This window comes from Hippichthys cyanospilos, chromosome 21, assembly GCF_059441005.1.
Source record: "Hippichthys cyanospilos isolate Australia breed blue-spotted pipefish chromosome 21, RoL_Hcya_1.0, whole genome shotgun sequence".
Lineage (NCBI taxonomy): Eukaryota > Metazoa > Chordata > Actinopteri > Syngnathiformes > Syngnathidae > Hippichthys > Hippichthys cyanospilos.
Window position 1 is genome coordinate 10,188,438 of NC_142389.1, and position 19,063 is coordinate 10,207,500.

Sequence of the window (19,063 nt, forward strand, 5' to 3'; positions counted from 1 at the left end):
CTTTACGGTATTGGCCTTGGTCCTTTCTATGATGTCATCGTGTCAGTCACAAGCCTTTTTACCTGCTCAGGCAGGGCTGGTGCTGAAAGTGCACAACAAGCAAGAAATTCTAAGAAATGGCTCAAGAAATAAAAATAAGGGCACGTAATTAACATTTTAACCTGGTTAAAAGCTCTAAAAAAGTTGAATTTCCATTACAGAGGTCTTTTTACTCACCCCCCCCCACTTCAAAAATAAAAAACAAAAAAAACTGCATAATATGCATCATTAAAGCCATTGTATCCTTAAACGACATCCCATCCTTCTAGCATTTCCGCTGACGTCTGTTAAGCTGATGGCTGTTTTAAAAAATTTACAAAGACAAAATATGATTTTGAGTCATGGAATCATTAAATCCTTCCTGGTGCAAAATAGGAAAAGGGGAGAAGAAAAAAAAAAAGCTGACTTGGATCCAGCATATTTAGGGCATGGAGATTGTTGTATTTCTAATGACTATTCAGCTGCTAATGGAGCCTCCTTTTGTTATTTAAGCAAGGCTCTGTCTGCGAACAGCATAATGAGAGCAAGTGTGTGCGCGAGTTGTGTGAGTGATTAAAGCCTGCCATTAAAAAAAAAGAGACAAATGTGAAGAGAAGGTTGCGGTTTTTAATACCTTTGCTTATTTGAATGTGCACTTTTTGGGGTAAATAACCACTTGGATGAACCGCACGCCAGCCTCCATTTGAAACTCCCACAGATCCCGAGGAAGGAACGCCCGCTAAATTCTCCTCCCCCGGCTGAGAAAGATGTTAGAAGTTTCCATAATAAGAAGCGCAGTAAAAAGGAAAATTTTCCCGCTTTGATTGAGCCATGCGGCGTCGCAACATGGCACCCGCTCACTTGGCTAGCCCACTTTGCGTCGCTTTTTAATTGTCGAGACTTTTTGGGTGGTTTGAATGGAAATGGGTCAAATTTTTAAATTTGACAAAGCGACATTTGTTCCCTAGGACGGAAAAAGCTGAAATAGCTGTCAGTGGCAGTCAATGTCAACTAATTCACTGCTGGCCTAGGAAAAAAATCATTCTTAGATGTCTTTAGCTGTCAATTGCATGCTTTAAATATTAGTTTTAAAATTCTATTCATCCATCTTTTTATAATTTCTCAGCTGGACTTGGACAGACCAACTGATCGTACCAATAAGGATATTAACTAATGCCATCCTTTATTTCAAGATTTCATTTTGAAATAGTGCTCCTTAAGGATATTATAAAAGTGTTTAAACTAATATACAATGTATATTTTTGACTTTCAACACCTCACGACATTGCAATAACCTCCAGTGATTCTTTAAATGTAAACTTCATTTTAAAAAATGCATTTAATATATATATATATATATATATATATATAAAGAGAGAGAGAGAGAGAGAGAGAGAGAGAGAGAGAGAGAGAGAGAGAGAGAGAGAGAGAGATTTGGTTTTTAGTGTTGTAGATTTAACAAACACACATTTTAAAATGCGTAACTAATGAATGCGCATCTAAAAAAATTTGTCAATAAAGGCCATACGTTGGGAATAGGAAAGTTCTACTTTTGTCGAAATGAATCTCAACTCACTTCAAAATGGTTAGGGGGGCTGTTGTCTATATTTTTATGTACTTTTGTTGAATGATGAACATTTTCAATTCATCACAACATAGTTCTTTGGCACTAATATGTCACAACATGGCATTAATTTTTGTCTGAATTTCACATGGAACACATTTCCTGATCACCATTATGATAAAACACTGCATTTGTTGTAATTCAGTTTCCTTGTTTCAACATAGTTTCTTGAGCCACTTTAGTGTCAGCCTACTGTTTTTGATAGAGATGCAAATCCTAAATTCACTTCGATCAATAGATTTTACATGATAGTGGTAAATTAGTACTTTTATTTTAATGAAGAGCCTCAAATCACATCAACATAGATGCTTGGCACCAGTGTACCATACCATGACAACGAACTATCATTTCATATGTTTACACATAAAAGTAAGTAAGGTTTGGGTTAGCTCCCCATGTATTGTAAAAAGTAATGAAAATGTTAAAATCTTTGAATCTCTCTATTTTCTTTTTTTGTTGCATATTTTACTGTAGTTTTAGAAAATTTTTGTTTGAAGTGGAAAATAGATAATATACAACTAAAAATGTTTACATCGGTCTTAGGAGGATTTCTCAAGGTTTAAAGAGTTGCCGTTCGTGACGTAAATGAAACTAAACAACACAGGCACCGTCTGCAAGCATAATTGGTCAAATGTTACCATGGCGACATACATTCACCTGAGTTTCCCCAGTAACAAGCTCCCAATGTCTTACCTACAGAACAAAACATAGAGCCGCATCTGTGTGTTGTTTTTTGTGCTCCGGGTCTCATTAGTGGGTTTGGCGTCGATGGCACTCGAGTAATCAATAGCGCCCCCTTAAGACGACACCTATCAGCATCTCATTATTCGCTCTTGCTGCCAATCACTTCGGATTTAGTGCACTTGTCACTTTCTTGTATTGCCGTGCATGACAGAGAACTGCTTTACCGATGTTTGTCGGATGAAATCAATCAAGCAATCAAGATGGTGCAATTTCTCCCCTATATAACATCATTGGGCACAGTACAAATTTTCTCATAAGTCCCTCAGAAGTACGCTTGACCAGAAGTACTTCTAAGCTGACCCACTTTCAAAGAAAGCACATAAAAGTTAAGCATTTAGCCAGCTGCCATTTCCGCCAAGGGTAACATGCTGAAGAAAGTGCACATTACGGCTTATTATTATTCAAATAGTGAGCCCATTTGCTCGATTTTTGTGCCCGGTGCTCATTAGCCCTAAATGGTAATTTGACTCTATTAGGATATCTTTTCAATAAGATGATTTGAAATTAGACAAAATAGTGCAAATGAAGCCTGCTCTGGGATGAATTGGACAGATTTCGGAAGGGACGATAAGGTTATTATATTTGTCCACCAGATGGTGCTTCATTGTAATGATTTAATACATGTAGCCATATTTCATATTTTACCTAGTTTCTTTAACATTTTTAACAGTGATATAGAATGGCTGATTTGCCTTGTTCTTTTCATTTTTGAGACTATTGGAATGGTGAATTTAACAATGTGTCCATATATCTATCCATCCTTCCTTCCATTTGTCCACCCATCTGTCCATAACCTATTCATATCCATCCATCCATGAGCAGTATCTGTCCATCATCCATCCATCCATCCATCCATGCAGTCATTAGCCATAATCCAACCATTAGTCATATCAAATCATCCATGAGCAATGTGCACCCATCCATCCATCCATCCATCATCCATCCATCCATCCATCCATCCATCCATCCATCCATCCATTATCCAGTCATTAGTCATCACAGTCCTACAATCCCTCCATGAGCAATTTCTGTCCAATTTCTGTCCATCCATCCATCCATCCATCCATCCATCCATCCATCCAAATAAAAATGATTGCTATAATTAAAAATCAGTTGAGTACCACAATAATGATAAAGTACTATTTACATTAATTTCATGATGAATTAACAAGAACACAGAATTAGGAAAAGCACTTGTTCAGACTGTTCAGTCTGTTCAGGAATACAATCAAAAGCTACACTATTAGCTCAAATTTTACTCTTTTGGTGTTACACCTATTAGGATATCGTTTCAAGACATTTGTGACTTTACTGGCACATTTCGCTACTAAAATTTAAGTTTGTTTTCGGCGATAATACTCTTTTGAATGTGTTAGGTTCAACCGTATGAGTATTTATAAATAACACGTGTGCCGTGTATTTGCAGGTGACATTTCCTTGTCTCTGCCAACAGGAGTCACGATTCGCAATTTCAACTTTCTTGCATCAATCTACTTTTTACAACAATTCCCTTCCGTGTACTATTCTCTTGTTTTTCCCCCCTCCCTCCTTTTTTCTCACCTTGCCCCTCATTTTTATTCACATCTCCTTTTTCCTGCTGGTGACTGACAGCCCTAGAAATTGATTTTCAGCCCAGTATGTTCCCTCTGTCTCTCTCTCTCTAGGCATTTCCCTTATTTAGCCTCCACCACTCCAGGGTATAGTCTAGACCACGAATTTGACGGGAGCCGTCTAATTCTCGGTTTGACGGGCGCTTCGTGACAAGCCCCGGGGGTGGCGTTTCATACGCGCTCGGTTCCACGTTGGTGATGTCTCCTTTTTTCCCCAGTTTGGCCTTTGACTCTTTTGCTTTTGTTTTGTCTTGAAAAAAAACAAAAAATCCCAGAGATGGAGGGCTTTAAATTAAGACAGCAACCATAAACACACCTAATTTAATACTGAGAGTTTGTTTCAGTCTGAACCCCATTAGGGCAGTGCTAGTGGTGCAGTGTGACATTATTGGTCAGTTGCTCCTCTGGGCCATTTGTTGATCATAAATCAGAAAGTGCACGATTAGAGAGAGGAGCCCCTTAAAGTGGAGCTAAAAGTGATGGACAAAGAGAAGAGCAAGCCGACGTGAATGGATTGGACATCACCAGCGGTGTTTCAGTGGCTGAACAAAAGCTTGGTTTCATCACCAAATGAGCGTATTGATCACAGGATTCCTTTCCCTTGTGTAAAATGACGGGCCTGGTAATTGATTTCCCTGTCGTCTGTGTATGCATTGTGACCTTTTTTTTTTAAAGTACATGGATAACTGAAAGCCTTTTCTTATTTTTCATCTTTCCAAGCCCCTCACAGAGTGTCTTTGAAATATTGGTCTCTTTTAACCCTTTTGCAGTATCTAACTTCTTCAAAAATAGGACTCACCTGTATGAGACACCCTTAATTTTGGGGTCAAATTCTGGTATTTTCTATGTTATGGCACCAACAAATTGGTGACAATGTAAAAAAAAAAAAAAAATCTCGCCTTTGTTTTTCTTCATATTTTCTTGCATTTGTGTTTGTAAATTATAGTATGTAAGCCATTATGGTGCCTGCCCCCTGTTGTGTTGACTTGCAGGTGACTGAGTGGGTGATCAAGCGAGAGAGCTTCTCTCCACGCAATAGAAGGAGTATTTGAGTGAGCAACTTAGCGTTGGCGAGATTTTCATGGAGTCTGGAGATGTTGAAATAAATGCAAACACTACTTCTTCTTTATCCTGTTTGGTCGGCTACACACTCCACTCTAGGTAGACGTGCGAAGGCCGCTAGCCTGTTAGCTCAAACCTTGAGCAGCGTCATGGTATCTAACCTGCTCTGCTACGAAGAATCATTTACTTCTTGAAAGCTACTGTACGTAGTATTCCTGTGTGACCAAGGATGGACCATTGGTTTAGTCTGCTCGCTTCTTCTATTGAAAATAACGCGGGAACGTCCGGTAACACGAGAAGCTTTTTAGCTGTAATTAACTCAGCCAACTGACTGCCTGTAGTTTAGATTATCTAATTACCTTAAGTAGGAATGTGTCCGACAGAAATGCGTATCTGCACATCATAACTTGGGTTATGTGACTGACAAATCCAATTGTCCTCAAATGTTGTTGAAAGAAAAATTATAATCTTTAAATTGCCGTTTATAGGAGACCCCCCATACCTGTGACCTTCATTTTTGGTAAAAAAAAAAAAAAAAAAAAAGCATCCGATAGTTGGGAAATTACGGTATTTTGATAATTTTTGGGTCATTTTCTTCCACATCATTCTTGCAGTATTTTAGCCAAGGGATGGCACACTCCTGGTAATGTGATAACTATGTGGTCGTGCCATGTTGAACGTTGACATGTTGCCTCCATCTGGGTGAAATTTCAGCTCCCTCATGTCTTCTTTCCTTATGATGTGAAATGTCTCTGCACCCACATTCTGATTATTATTACAATGAAGGAATATGAAATAAAATTAAACACAGCCATTGTATCCATCTCAGGATTAGGGCAGCGCCATTTGCTTTTGGCCTGGACTCAGGTTATGACCAATCAAAGCTCAGCTTTTGAATGTCACATGACCAAACTCGGAAAACAGATGAGGCGCCAGTCATCATGAGCTGTTAGCAACTGTGATTTCATTTTCAGTTGACAGCAAGTGGCAAAAACGAGTGATTTTGCTACCTTTTCTGAGTTCCACAAATGCTTTTATTTTTCAAATCAAGTGGAAAGATGTTTTAATATAAACATCTTTGACTTGACCTGCACTTTACAAATCAACAGGGGTTTTTTGTAATATAAAGCATGCATCTACAAGCTTAGCAGTCGTTTTCACTTCAGAATTACTCCCTTCCTATATGAGAGGACCAATGGGTTGTTTTTGAGGAAAACGTTGAACGCAATTTGTTTGTGATAAAGTGGCATATAAGACTGCAGTCTACCATAATGGAAATTCTGAGAATAAATTCTCCTGTCTTACTGCCTCTGCAAGCTCCCCTGCTGATTCACTTTTCACTCCAATCTCAAGGCGACCAACACTGGCATACACTTGCGTGATTGTCAGGCATTTACAATACTACGCACGATTTTGATATTTAAATAAAAAAAAAAAATAGTAAAAAATATTTCTCCAAGTATGGGCTCTTCAACTGTATATGTTTACTTGTCACTATCTGAGCTATACCAGATGACTTTCTTACTGTGGAGGAGTCATTAAATCCTCTCCATTCACCAGCTAGATTTCCGTCTTTAAGCTGCTTTTCATCCATTTTTTTTCCCCCTTCTTTGCTGAGTGGGCAAGCTCTTTTCCGGTAAAGCCTTACCATTCCTCATTAGCTCTGTTGCATTTTTGTGTACCTGCATACGCAAATCCTTCCGCAAATCTTTGACGTTTGCCAATTAGTGTCTTGGTGTAAATCCTCCAGGCAAAACTCGTTTTGGACGAAAAGTGCGATTATCTTTTGGACAATCAAGAAAGGTTTATGTCAGATTTACATGGATGAAAAAACGGTATACCGTAATTTGTGAACATGGATGAATGCCAACAGAAGATCTCCCAAATTAAATGGTTTCTCGACACGACTGGTGAAAGGCTAGCCTAGCATAAACCACCAAAAATAACAATTAATTAACCAGGAGCAGTTTTTCAGTGAAACACGCATGTATTCATTTTCCATATTGCTAATCCACATTTTTTTCTTCCTAAACCTCATAATCAAAGTGTCAAGATTCACCACCACAATCTTTATCTTCTATTCAAAGGCTGTGCTGATCTCAAGCTCAAAATGGTGAAACATTGCCATCTACAGGGATCTCCTAAACATTATAGTGTGTTTTTTCATCAATATGCTGTGCTACACTTTCTTCCACATGTGAAGTGCCTGTTTAGAAATGTACTATATAAGACTAAACAGTAACATATTGTAGGGCTGATACGAGTCCACAAGTATTTTGAGGAACTTGGTTCAAAAAATTGCTTGGCATTTTTTTCCAGCCCCACTTAGTGTAACCGTCAAGCCAATCACAGCTTGACAGTAAAACTCACTGGAAACAGAAGGCCAACTTCAAAATAATCCTCAATTTACCAAGTAAAATATGGACACAAGTACCTCAATATGCTTTAATTTTGAAGTTCACTTTGGCAGATTGTCATGGGGTAACAACTTGAGTAGTCATTCTCCTGCAACAGCTGCTCCTGACTGGCACCTGTTGGCGATATTTACCAGGTCCATTCCAGGCGCGTCCAGCATAAATTAGCCGCTAGCTAGCTAGCAGAGCTCGAGTGCGCCATATAAACTGGCATGACTGACGTAAATGACTCTGCCAACTTTGATGCTGACACCTCGGTACAGTTGTTGTTCTTACTGATCACTTTTTTAACAAACTCTGCTGACTCAAATGTACTGTTTCCGCCGGCAATGTTTTTTCTTAGACCAAATTTAATGGGGAGAGATTGGTCCAAAACCTAATGTTCTTAAGAAAAGTTGTGTGATGCTAAGCACAGTTTACTGTAAATAATCAAAACTGTATAACAATTGGTCATTTATAACTTAGGGGAAAAGTGTCATTTGTGTTTTTGTGTTTAAAAATGTTTTATCTAAGCGATGCATAAGCCTCACCAGCAAAATTTGAGCAAAAACAATTCTTGTCAAGGATAATCCGCAGGTAATAACATCAGATATTTACGCAGAAAGATGGTATATGGTAGTTTATTTATAGTAAGTTTTAAGGGTATCAAGTTAGAGTTAGATTTTACTCTTTTTATATGTAATTTTTATCTTTTTAAATAATTTTCTGCTCTATTTCATAGTTGTTCCTCAACTTGACAGATATATTTCATAAAAGCAAAAGCAAAGCAACAAGTTCCAGGTAGCTTGCTTCATATTTAGCGTCCTATTCCCAAGAGCCCGGTCAGCCATCTTTGAATGCCAAAAAGTGTCCCGCCAAGTCCTTTAAAATACATACAGGCTCGCGCCGCTACACACTTTTATTTTACTGGTGGCTCCGTGGTGGCTAGCAAAAAAAAACCAAAAACTGTGTGTTTATATATATATATATATATATATATATATATATATATATATATATATATATATATATATATATATATATATATATATATATATATATATATATATATATATAGATAGATATATATATATATAGATATGTATAGATATAGACAGATATATAGATATATATGACTATGAATACTCGAATACACGAATACATTTTCTGTAGAATATTCGGACAGCAACAATACACAATGGATGCAGCTGAAATGTATATTGTACGTTGGTAACAAACATACACATTGATGAATGAGCTATGTCACCACTCAAGTGCGATTGGTGATGTGAGCAGGGACGCATGTGTTATGACGGTGGTTAGCAATGTTTTTATTTATTGGGGGGGGGGGGGTAACTTGCAGTGCGGTCGAGTGTTATAAAACAAGGTCGAACGAGGTTAGCGATGGCGAAATGAAGAAATGACGAGATGAGTGATGGGTTCAAATGGTGGAGGACGCCCGGGAATGATTATACACTCTATGCGGTTATTTGTAGCTGCGCTTGTGAGTCTTTTATTTTAGTTTGTAGTGTTTGTGTGTTTGTGCTTGTGTGTTGAGGAGGGCTGTCAGTTTCGGTCTGGCAGTCAGCATAATTAGAAATCTCTTTTACCCCTGTGTACTCTTCATTCTCTCTCTTTCCGGTTTTCTTTTGAGATTTTTCCATCTTGCTTCACCCTGCACCCCCCCCCCCCCCCCCTTCCTCCCACACACACACACACACACACACTCATTGCCGCCACCCACCTTTCCTCACTCTGAGTGATGACTTTTAAATCATCTTTTTTTTCCCACTTTCTAGCATTGTGACTAACGTCAGGGACGGTGAAGAGAAAGACAAAAAAAAAAGATTCCTTCTTCTGTTTGCTCTGCAGTCCATCTGCCCTTTTTTCACCCGCCGATCCGATTTAATGACTCCACTTCATCTCGGACCAAGACATCCTCTAATCTATTAAGTTCAGATGAAGCCCTGATGGACTTGTCAGCGGCTCCGCCCGAGCGTTACGTTAAACACAGTGAGGGGGAAAGGGAAAAAAAAAAAGAGCAAAATCTGCTACGGTCCACTTTTCGATGTTATTAGGGCCGGAGCACAAGGCGGTTTGTAAGGGGCATCTCGAAATCCTTGTTTATTTTTCTTCGGATGACTGAATGGTGTTTTGGAAGAGCTTCAACACGCTCCAAAAATCAGCAATTTTGCAAGCGTGTGTATACGGACGAATATGTGCATATTTTGGCAATTCTTAGCAGTTTTCCTCAAAGCTCTCTCAGTAATACCACTTTAACCCCTGTGCAGGATTTTGACCATTTTAGGTCATTTTCTTTTACATTATTCTTGCAGTATTTTAGCCAAGGGATGGCACACTCCTGGCTGTGAGATAATTAAGTAGTCGTGCCATGTTGATATGTTGCCACCATCTGGGGTGAAATTTCAGCTCCTAGTGTTTTTTTTCATGGCTTTCCTCTTGATGTGAAATACCTTTGACGAAAAGATCAACGGACTGGACATAATGTCACACAAGTTAATTTGACAAAATCAAAAGCAAGTATTAGTGACGGTTTAATTGCAATACATACACACATTTAATATATTTTTTAAGAAGTTGGGCACCTATAGTTCAAAAACATACACACACATGAATCCTGCGTCTTATAGTCCATTGCAGCTGCAGTTTTGTTTTGGTTTTTTCTTGGGGGGGGGGGGGGGGGGGGGGGGGGCACCATAGCGTTAAACAAAGGGATACAGAATATGTTATCAAAATATTGAGACGGACTTTGAACTTCTATTTTACTTGCCACTACCAGGCGGCACCCTCCAATAGTAAACACAATCGGGCATGTTACTGTTATATTGGTGTAGTATTCTAATAATCTGAGTGTGTTGGGTTTGAGTTGATAAAATGGTGGTGCTAATCTTTTTTTGGAAATAGGCAGACTTGCTCAGTCTGTGTTGAAGGCAGGATGTTGATGTAACCAAGCAATTTTCAATTAAAAAACCAAAAATACAATGTACATCTTTCTGCATAAATATCTGTTGCTACAACCTACAGCATGGTAGGTTATACGAAAATCAAATTTGTGTTAGATTGTGTTAGATTTTTGTGGGTTCAGCTTGTACTCTGTTCTGAACTCCACAAAAATTTGAACAGGTGTCAGACCTAACCCAACAGATATCGTGTTCCCCAGTGATATTGCTCATCCCTGTAAAATGAAATACACTGAACAGATGCACTCTTCAAAATGACCATCTGAGTGAATTGATTCAACATTAAACGTCAATAGTTTCAAGTACAAAACTGGCAGATGGCAAAGTTCACTCAAAGAAAACAATGACAGTCTTTCTCTGTTGAAACGGTTCTTTGAAAGTTCAGAAAGAGTTTGTTTCAATCCAATATGCTATTTTTGTGTTATTTTCAAAATGACTGTTTAAAAATCAGTCACACTTGAAAACACGTCTCCTTTTAACTTTTAAGTGTTGTTGCTTTTTCTCTTTTAACCAAAAGCTGCTTCTTTGTATGTTTTCTACAAACAAACAAACTAAAAAACAAAAAACAGGGCTATAGCTTATGTATGTTTTCAATCACAGCACCTTCAATTAACTGGCAATGACTAAAATAGTTCTTGTGATCTCCCTTGCAGGTTTTATCTACACTTGCGGCGGCACCCTGAAGGGCCGAAACGGCAGCGTAGAGTCACCGGGGTTCCCCTACGGCTACCCTAACGGGGCCAATTGCACCTGGGTCATCATCGGGGAAGAAGGCAGTCGAATCCAGCTCATTTTCTTGTCGTTCGCCATTGAAGAGGAGTACGACTTTTTGTCCTTGTACGATGGACACCCACACCCGGCCAACTTCAGGACCAGGTAGGCCAACTGTCATATTCCATAAAACTTAACTTCCCCCTTCATGTACAAAAATTGTAAAAATGTTATAATAGCAAAACTACACTGTAAATTAATACATTTTTGAAATTGAAGTAGGAATATTTATTATGTCATAATTAGAGTATTATGACTTGTGAAGATTAGCATTATGGGGGTCGAGGCAAAGCCCATACTCAAAGTCATTGAAAGGCTTGCAAATATTATAAGTTAGCTGCTAGCACCACCCAGTGGTTGTGGGGTGTCAACACAAACATTTCTATTGTACCACGTTCGCGAGTTGCTGTTGAAAGTATTCATGTAAAACTCGGGGGAAGGGCACAACAAAACATCGGGTTTTCGATATGTCGCAAATGGCAGTAAACGAGCCTGACATGGGCTAAATTTGGCAGCTATAGGGTATTTCTCTTGACATTCTGTTTGCAAGCATTTAGAAGGGACGGCAGCGTGGCATATTGAAAGTTGTCATGTTTTTATAATCTGCACTATTTTAGCCTCCTAATGTTTTTTTTTGTATGCTTTTCCTTTGATATCGCTCATCAAAAACATCAAAAAGCCTGAGTTGGGTCAAAATTTCACCCTGGGGATAAGATAATTATTGGTTTAAGTACTGCTTATGTCTATCCATCGAAAGGTTGTTTGTGGCTTGTTGTGTCTTCACTTTTTTTTTTGTTTTTTCGGATTGTCCTGCCGTGTGTAACACTTGTGCCGGGAGTGTGTATGTGTCATGTCCTCAACGATTACTATGGCCCACAACATTGCTAAATTTATAACAAAACCTGACTGGAGTGCCAAACATGGCCTGCAAGCTGGAGATTCTGTCAGTGGAACAAGTCCACCAAAAAAAAAAGCGCAGATGCCAACATTGTGAGTTCAAATTCACTGGCAGGTTACGTCAACGTTAAAAACTACAAATTGATATCAGATCTTAATCCATGACATTCTTTATTTAATTCGGTGAAAAGTTGTTTCACCAAGTTATGCAAACACCCGCACGTCAGCGCCCGGGGAAATAGGTCTGGAGTTGCATTGTCAAAATGAGTCAGCAGAATCTGTAGTCTGCAAGGTTCACGCAAAGGTTCTACTTATTTAACGAGATTAGGCAAGACGTGGTTCCGAGATGAGGGGAAGCGATTTAGGTCATCAAGAGATGCAAATGAGTTCTCCTGATAGTTGCTGGAAAGCAGTTGGCTCACCGTGGCTGGCATTCGTTAGAACCCTGACGCAATCAGAATTCTCAAACAAAAAACGCGTTTATTGTTCAAATACCGTATGAAGATGCCAAAAAGGAACCGGTGAACGTGGGATTTGGTTTCAGATGCCCAGGGAGGATATAAAGTGGTTAAAAGGAAAGCGCAAGTAAACCATGTCCTGGATTGACTCGAATGGAACTTGAGTTGTATTTTTTTTTTGCAACGTGAACTCAGACTGTGTGTTTGACTGCGCTTATGATTTCTTCTGGGCTTCATTGGTCTATTAATGGAGTGTCAAATGTGAGTTTTGCGAGGAGAAAAAGTGGCAAACAAAATGTGTGGAAAGAACCAATTGAAAACTATTTATTTTAATTGAAATGAGTCACTCTTTTGTTTGAATGGAAAAAGCACCGTGAGGAAACATTAGAGCAAAAGGCTAATGCTAAAGCTAATATAATCTCATATTGTTTCTGTGTGTCTTACATAGATACCAAAAACTTATTGGCATAGATTTCTCTCTTTTTTTTTTTTTTTTTACAAGCCACCAGGGGGCAATTTCCCGATAAACGAAAGAAGACAGAAGACGTTACAGGCAGTCTTCAGGTTACAATATAGTTCCGTTCCCAGGCTAGCGACGTAACCCAAGTTTCTACTTGATTCGGAATTAACCCTTAAGTACCCCTAAATAACCCCTAAATGTCTAAATAACTATCCAAAAACATATCAGCGTCTTGCCTTTCTCCAATTTTTGGATGATCTGCAGCTTCATTTTCATCAAAATGGCTTTCCTCTTGGCTGGAACAGCATCCCTAGAAGATTCCGCTTTTTTGGGGGGGACCATGATGTCAGAAAGAAGGGTAAAAATGAGAGGGTACCGAAAAAATTAGTGAGCAAAAAAAGACACTCTACTCTGGTGGGCTACTGGAGACAAAATGGCCAACGGGACAACAGGCATTGTAAAGTCGAAACAGTATAGTTCAAATCCCACGTAACTTGAGGACTGCCTGTATTCAAATATTCATTTTCTATTTGAACTAGTACTTTACTCACCACCATGGTGCACTCCCCACTGGTAAATAACAAAATGCATGTTACTGTTGTGTTAGTTCAGCGTTCTAACAATTTGATTGTGTCGGTTATTGTGAAAATATATTGGTGCTGCTCCAGTTTCTAAACCTTCAGGAATGTTCAGGTTGTGGTGTGTTGTTACTGCAACCAGGCAGCTTGAAAAAAAAATACATTTTTGTTAGTGAGACTTACACAATGTGTTTTATAGTCATATACAGTATACAGTAATAGCAGATAATAAAACTCTAAATACTAAAAAAAAAAAAAAAATGCAGTATTGCTTTTTTAACATCTTGCTCGTAAAACTCAAATATGGAATGCTGTAGTTCAGAAGTGTTGTAGTTTATTATAAATAAAAATTATATAAATATGCCTAGACCTGTATACTTTTTAACATTCACAAAAGAAAAAAGGCAATATAAATCTCTCTCTCTCGCTCTCTCTCTCTCTCTCTCTATTAATATATATATATTATATATATATATATATATATATATATATATATATATATATATATATATATATATATATATATATATATATATATATGTATGTATATATATATATTAAATAATAGTTAAATATTATATATATATATATATATATATATATATATATATATATATATATATATATATACTGTATATATATATATATATATATATATATATATATATATATATATATATATATATATATATATATATGTAAATAGTGGTATTAAAGTGCCTGAAATTTAAAAAACAAAAAACATTTTATTGCAATTAAACTTCACATGACAGTTCAGAGTGCACCCCACCCTGGCATCACCTCTCGCCCCCCCCAGGGGGACCAGCCCCACTATTGTGAGAAACAATTCTATAGTTCAGCACTGTTTGTAAAGGTAACAAAAACTTTAGCGTTTATTTTGTAGCATAATGGTACTTGTGTTCATTTCGTGATTGTTTAGCTATGGATTAGATCGGTACCAAGTTCAAGCAGGGTAATCCGTAAACAAATACAGTGCAGCTCTACATCAGGCTCACAGACGTCACGACTGCTAATAATCGCTTGGCAGTACATCAAATTCTCAGCCAAAGCAATAACCCATGCCATCTGCCTTTTTACTGCGCAATAATTGTGACTGTTAGAAATGATTACTGATGCACGTGTCTGTTCCCTTTGTCACAAAAACAGAAAACAGATTGGAAACAATGCAAATTAAAAGCAAAGTACATAAAGAGCCTTGGTTACGGTCAAACAAAACTCGGAACCCTTGAAAACTTAGTTTTTCATTTCTTTTAGACAGCTAAAAGAACAAGGAGACCATGAACATAATTTTCCAGTGAAAAATTAAATAAGACTAAGCCTAATAAGGAATGTGAAGAAAACTTTAGTCCCATCCCATTTCAGTAATGTTAAATGTAGAGAACAACCTGAATAACAACGAAAAATGAACACTCTGAAAATAACTATTGGACTCTGTAAAATTATGCTCTTAATTGAATAACATTTACTCGATTTTTTGTTTATATTTATTTAATATTTTATATTCCATTAAATTTACTGTAACCACATCAACTTCATATTGAGCATAGCACCCTTATGCAGCATTTTTATTTCGTATTCAATCAAAAATCAACATTTGATTAAATGCGCCTGCAAGATCATTTATTCTTAAAAAAGTATGAGACGTAAAAAGTTAAAATGGGACGGATAAAAATTGTGTTGATTCAACTATATATCCTGATTAAAAATAAAAAGATGAAAAAATCTGTGAGCTGGAGTGTTGGCCCAGCAGGAATTTCCCAGAATGTCTCCGGGTCTTGTCCAGGATGTTAGCAAACTCAGCAAATGAGGACGATCACAATGGAAAAAGAACGGATAGATGTATTGCTTAGTATTTTACGACGTGACAACACTCATTCATAAAATTAAAAAAAAAAAAAGCCAAACATAAAAGTTTCCTAATCAGCGCTTACATCTATTTATGAGTTTACTACTACCATCACAACAATTTGTTCTAATTACAAGTTTTCATAATTAATTAAAGGGCACCTCACTTGAGCCGCATGTTCCATTAGAGCGGATCCAAGTTGGCCTGCTGACAGCCGCTGGTGTTATGAGAAAAGTCTGCTTGGCCCGCAGCACGCTAGCATTCAGCCACTTTGAATGAGGAACACTAATTCAAGGACGAAGCAATTCAGCCTCGTTATATTTGTTTATCTGCTGTTTTTTTTTTTGTATGGAAGTTGGAAAAGTTACGGCGATTTAGCCATGCATGTATTCATGCAACTCCGGGAGAAGTTGCTCATATACTACTAGCCTCTCATGGGATTGACAGACGGGACGCAGCTTCCTCTCAGGTTTCATGCTAATTCAACCTGACACATTTGCATATAGTTTCCCCACATTTTTTTTTTTTTTTTTTTACCCCTTCCTATCTTCCCCTGACTTATGTTTTGCAGAGAATATCTTCTTGACAGGTGACCTATAATTTGACCGCACACTAAATAACTTTTGTAGGGTTGGTTATCACTGGGGGAGATTTTGGCCTGGAAAACACAAACACGCGTGGCTTCAAATTAAAGTGAAAGCAGTTTGGCTTTCCTGCGTTCAGAAAATGGCAGAAAATTACCGCTTTTTGGCACTCTGGCTTGGGAACAGTTTGGTGTGTTCTTTTTGTCAGTTTTAAGTTTAATACTGTATTTTTATGTCTAATAACAGTTATCGGATCAAGAAGTGCAGTATCGTCAGAAAAAAAAAATGCAGTCACAGTTCAGTTCACAAATTGCTATGTTCGCACTAAATTGCAAAACTTCTTATCTTTTATGGACAAGAGCATCAACTTATTGACATTTTAAAGTGAAACAGCAGACAAACAAAACAACAGAATGAGCTATAAATTCAAACTTAAGAACGTGCTACACATCTTTTTAAAATTGATTAACATTTTGATTATAAGCTACTACATTTTACCACGGGTTGCGGAGTGGCTACAAATATTCATATTCATTCATATTCTTTGTTTATTATTGTGAGCGGATACATCGCTTCATTATCTGTTATATTCTATCAAATGTTGCTTTATGCTAACTGGTTAGCAATCGCGATTAGCATTAGCATGCTAGTGATTTCCAATTTAAGGTCTACAAAACCACCTTTTAAATCAGGCATACAAATGTACATAAACATGTAATAGTGTCTTGAAAGTCACGTATAGGAACGCTTAAGAGATGCTCATACAAAAATCCAGCTGTGTTAATGTATCTTAAATATATATTTGTTTGTGAGGATGCTTGAAATACCGGCCGTATTTACTTTTGCGCGAGAACAAACTCAATACGTTAGCGTCTGCTCTCAGGGGCCTCGATGCAAAGCGAGGCTTGTGTTTGGATGTCTGATTGGCTTCGATCCGCTCGTCTCATGCCGGAATCTTTGGAAATGTGTTTACGGCGTCTGCTATATGAGTGTCGGTCGGACGCATGCGGCGGGCATATTGCTAAGTCGATAAAATGGGCTTTTCAGCAAGGAGCGGCTGGTCAAAGGCTGGTGAAAAATAGAGGAGGCAAATGATATTGTAAAATGTAATTTATAAAGACAAAGAAGACGGGTAAAGAAAAATCATTGAAACAGTGAATGACGCATTAATATTTTTTACAAAGAAAGCCTGTATCATAGCTGAAAGGATAGAAAGCTAGCATCTATGGGCTACAAAAAGGGATTTTTAGTGAGGCCACATAGAGTAATTGAGCAACAGAAATTGATTCTTTAACAAATATTTCAAAATGCCATTCTAGAAAATTCATGTATAATGACATTAAACAAATTGAATGATTTATGTACAATTTAGCCAATTTATTGGGTTTGGATTGTAAATATTCATCTGCGGCCATCAAATGAAACTGCTTTCCCCTTTTACAGTTTTCTGGGCTGAACAGGTTTATTGTGGTTAGCATTTGCGCCACACATTCAGAAAGTCTAGGTTTTAATTATTTCACAAACTGAACACAAACTATGTAAGAATGAAAATGTAAAATGAGTTTGTACACCTTTTAAGAATCCAGACATTTGATCGCAGTTACTTTTTACAAGCCATTTTTATTTCTATCGCCCTCACCTTTGTTTTTTTTTGTTTGTTTTCTTTATATTATGGTAAAAGAGGGTCTAAAATTTGATAATTGATTAATAATTTTGTGGCCTAATACAAAATCGTTCAAATCCTCAGCATTTCTGTCTCCCACCAGTATTTTTTTCCTACTTATGTAGTCCTCCATGTAAGTAGACATAAATTTATGTTGAATCGACATTCTAAAAAAAAAAAAAAAAAAAAAATACAGACTTTTTACTTACTAAATAGGTAAGGGAATCTTCATTTTTTAATTTCACAGTCAATTTGAAAAAGTCTCCTTCTAATTAAGGTATGCACATTTTATTTGTTATCCCATTCAATTAATTGACAAAATAAATTATTCGGTTAAGGAAATAGTCAGTTGCAGCCATGCCAGCTACATATAAAATTGTTTTTTTATATATTATATAATATAAATTATTATACCTATTATGCTTATATGTCTTTTTATCTACATTGAGACATTTTTTTATTTTTTTTATGCAGTGTCAAAAATTTTCAGTAAAGAAGTATGCAAATTATTTTTTTTATCTAATTTGATTAATCGACAAAATAATCACCAGATTAATCAGTCAGTAAAATATTCAATAATTGCAGCCCCACCAGCAACGTAAAAGTACTATATAAATTGTTATACATATTATACTGTATATGTCTTTATCTAAATTGAGCTGTTTTTTTATTTGTAGTGTCTAAAAATATCAAAGTGAAAAAATATCTTGTTCTTAATAAAGGTATGTAAATTGAATTTTGTTATCCAATTCAATGAATTAACAAAATGAATCAGTTAGTAAAATAGTTTGTAGATGTATATATATAGTGTGCCGCATCCTTAGTTTTTACTTTCCTAGTTTATAGTCTGTCATCTTGAAGTTCTTTGCTGATAGTCGAAAATGAGCTTTGCAAAATGATCAGTCATTTACTTTAGTCAGCATCGCACAAAATGTTTGCTTTTTGAATAATTCACCCTGAGAAATGACTGCGGGAAGCATTTTGTAAATTTAACTGTGCACTCCGTTCTGAATGCGCGCTTCTGTTTTCCTTCAGTTCATTATTGCCACTGTAAGCCAATTCAGTATGATGGTATGCTATCCACCTAGCGATGAGGAGTACAATTGAGGTCAGATGAGAGCGGGGAAAAAAAAACAAACGGAGGAACTTTGAAGCCCTTAGAAAAGCAATCAATGCCAGCCTATATATGCCGGAGTTTAGGGCATCGGTCTTTAGGTGGGTCGGCCGGGTGAACGACAAGGTTACTTGGGCTAAAGATGAGATTGTTGTCGAGGGTAGAGGGCGAAAAGGGTGCTGCACTCGCTTACTAAGTAAAGATTACTTGATATGTGTCTTCAATTGCGTTGCGGTGCT

The 19,063-nt window shown here is 37.2% G+C and overlaps 1 protein-coding gene across 6 annotated transcripts in view; it reads left to right on the top strand.

Annotated features, from left to right (window-relative positions):
• Nucleotides 1–19,063, top strand: part of csmd3b (CUB and Sushi multiple domains 3b) — a 343,211-nt gene that overhangs the window by 68,894 nt on the left and 255,254 nt on the right. For all 6 annotated transcript variants that reach the window (XM_088404543.1, XM_088404544.1, XM_088404545.1 and 3 more), the window contains exon 2: nt 11,086–11,308. In XM_088404543.1, the coding sequence (XP_088260669.1) occupies nt 11,086–11,308 (223 nt within the window). The remainder of the gene's footprint in view (nt 1–11,085; nt 11,309–19,063) is intronic.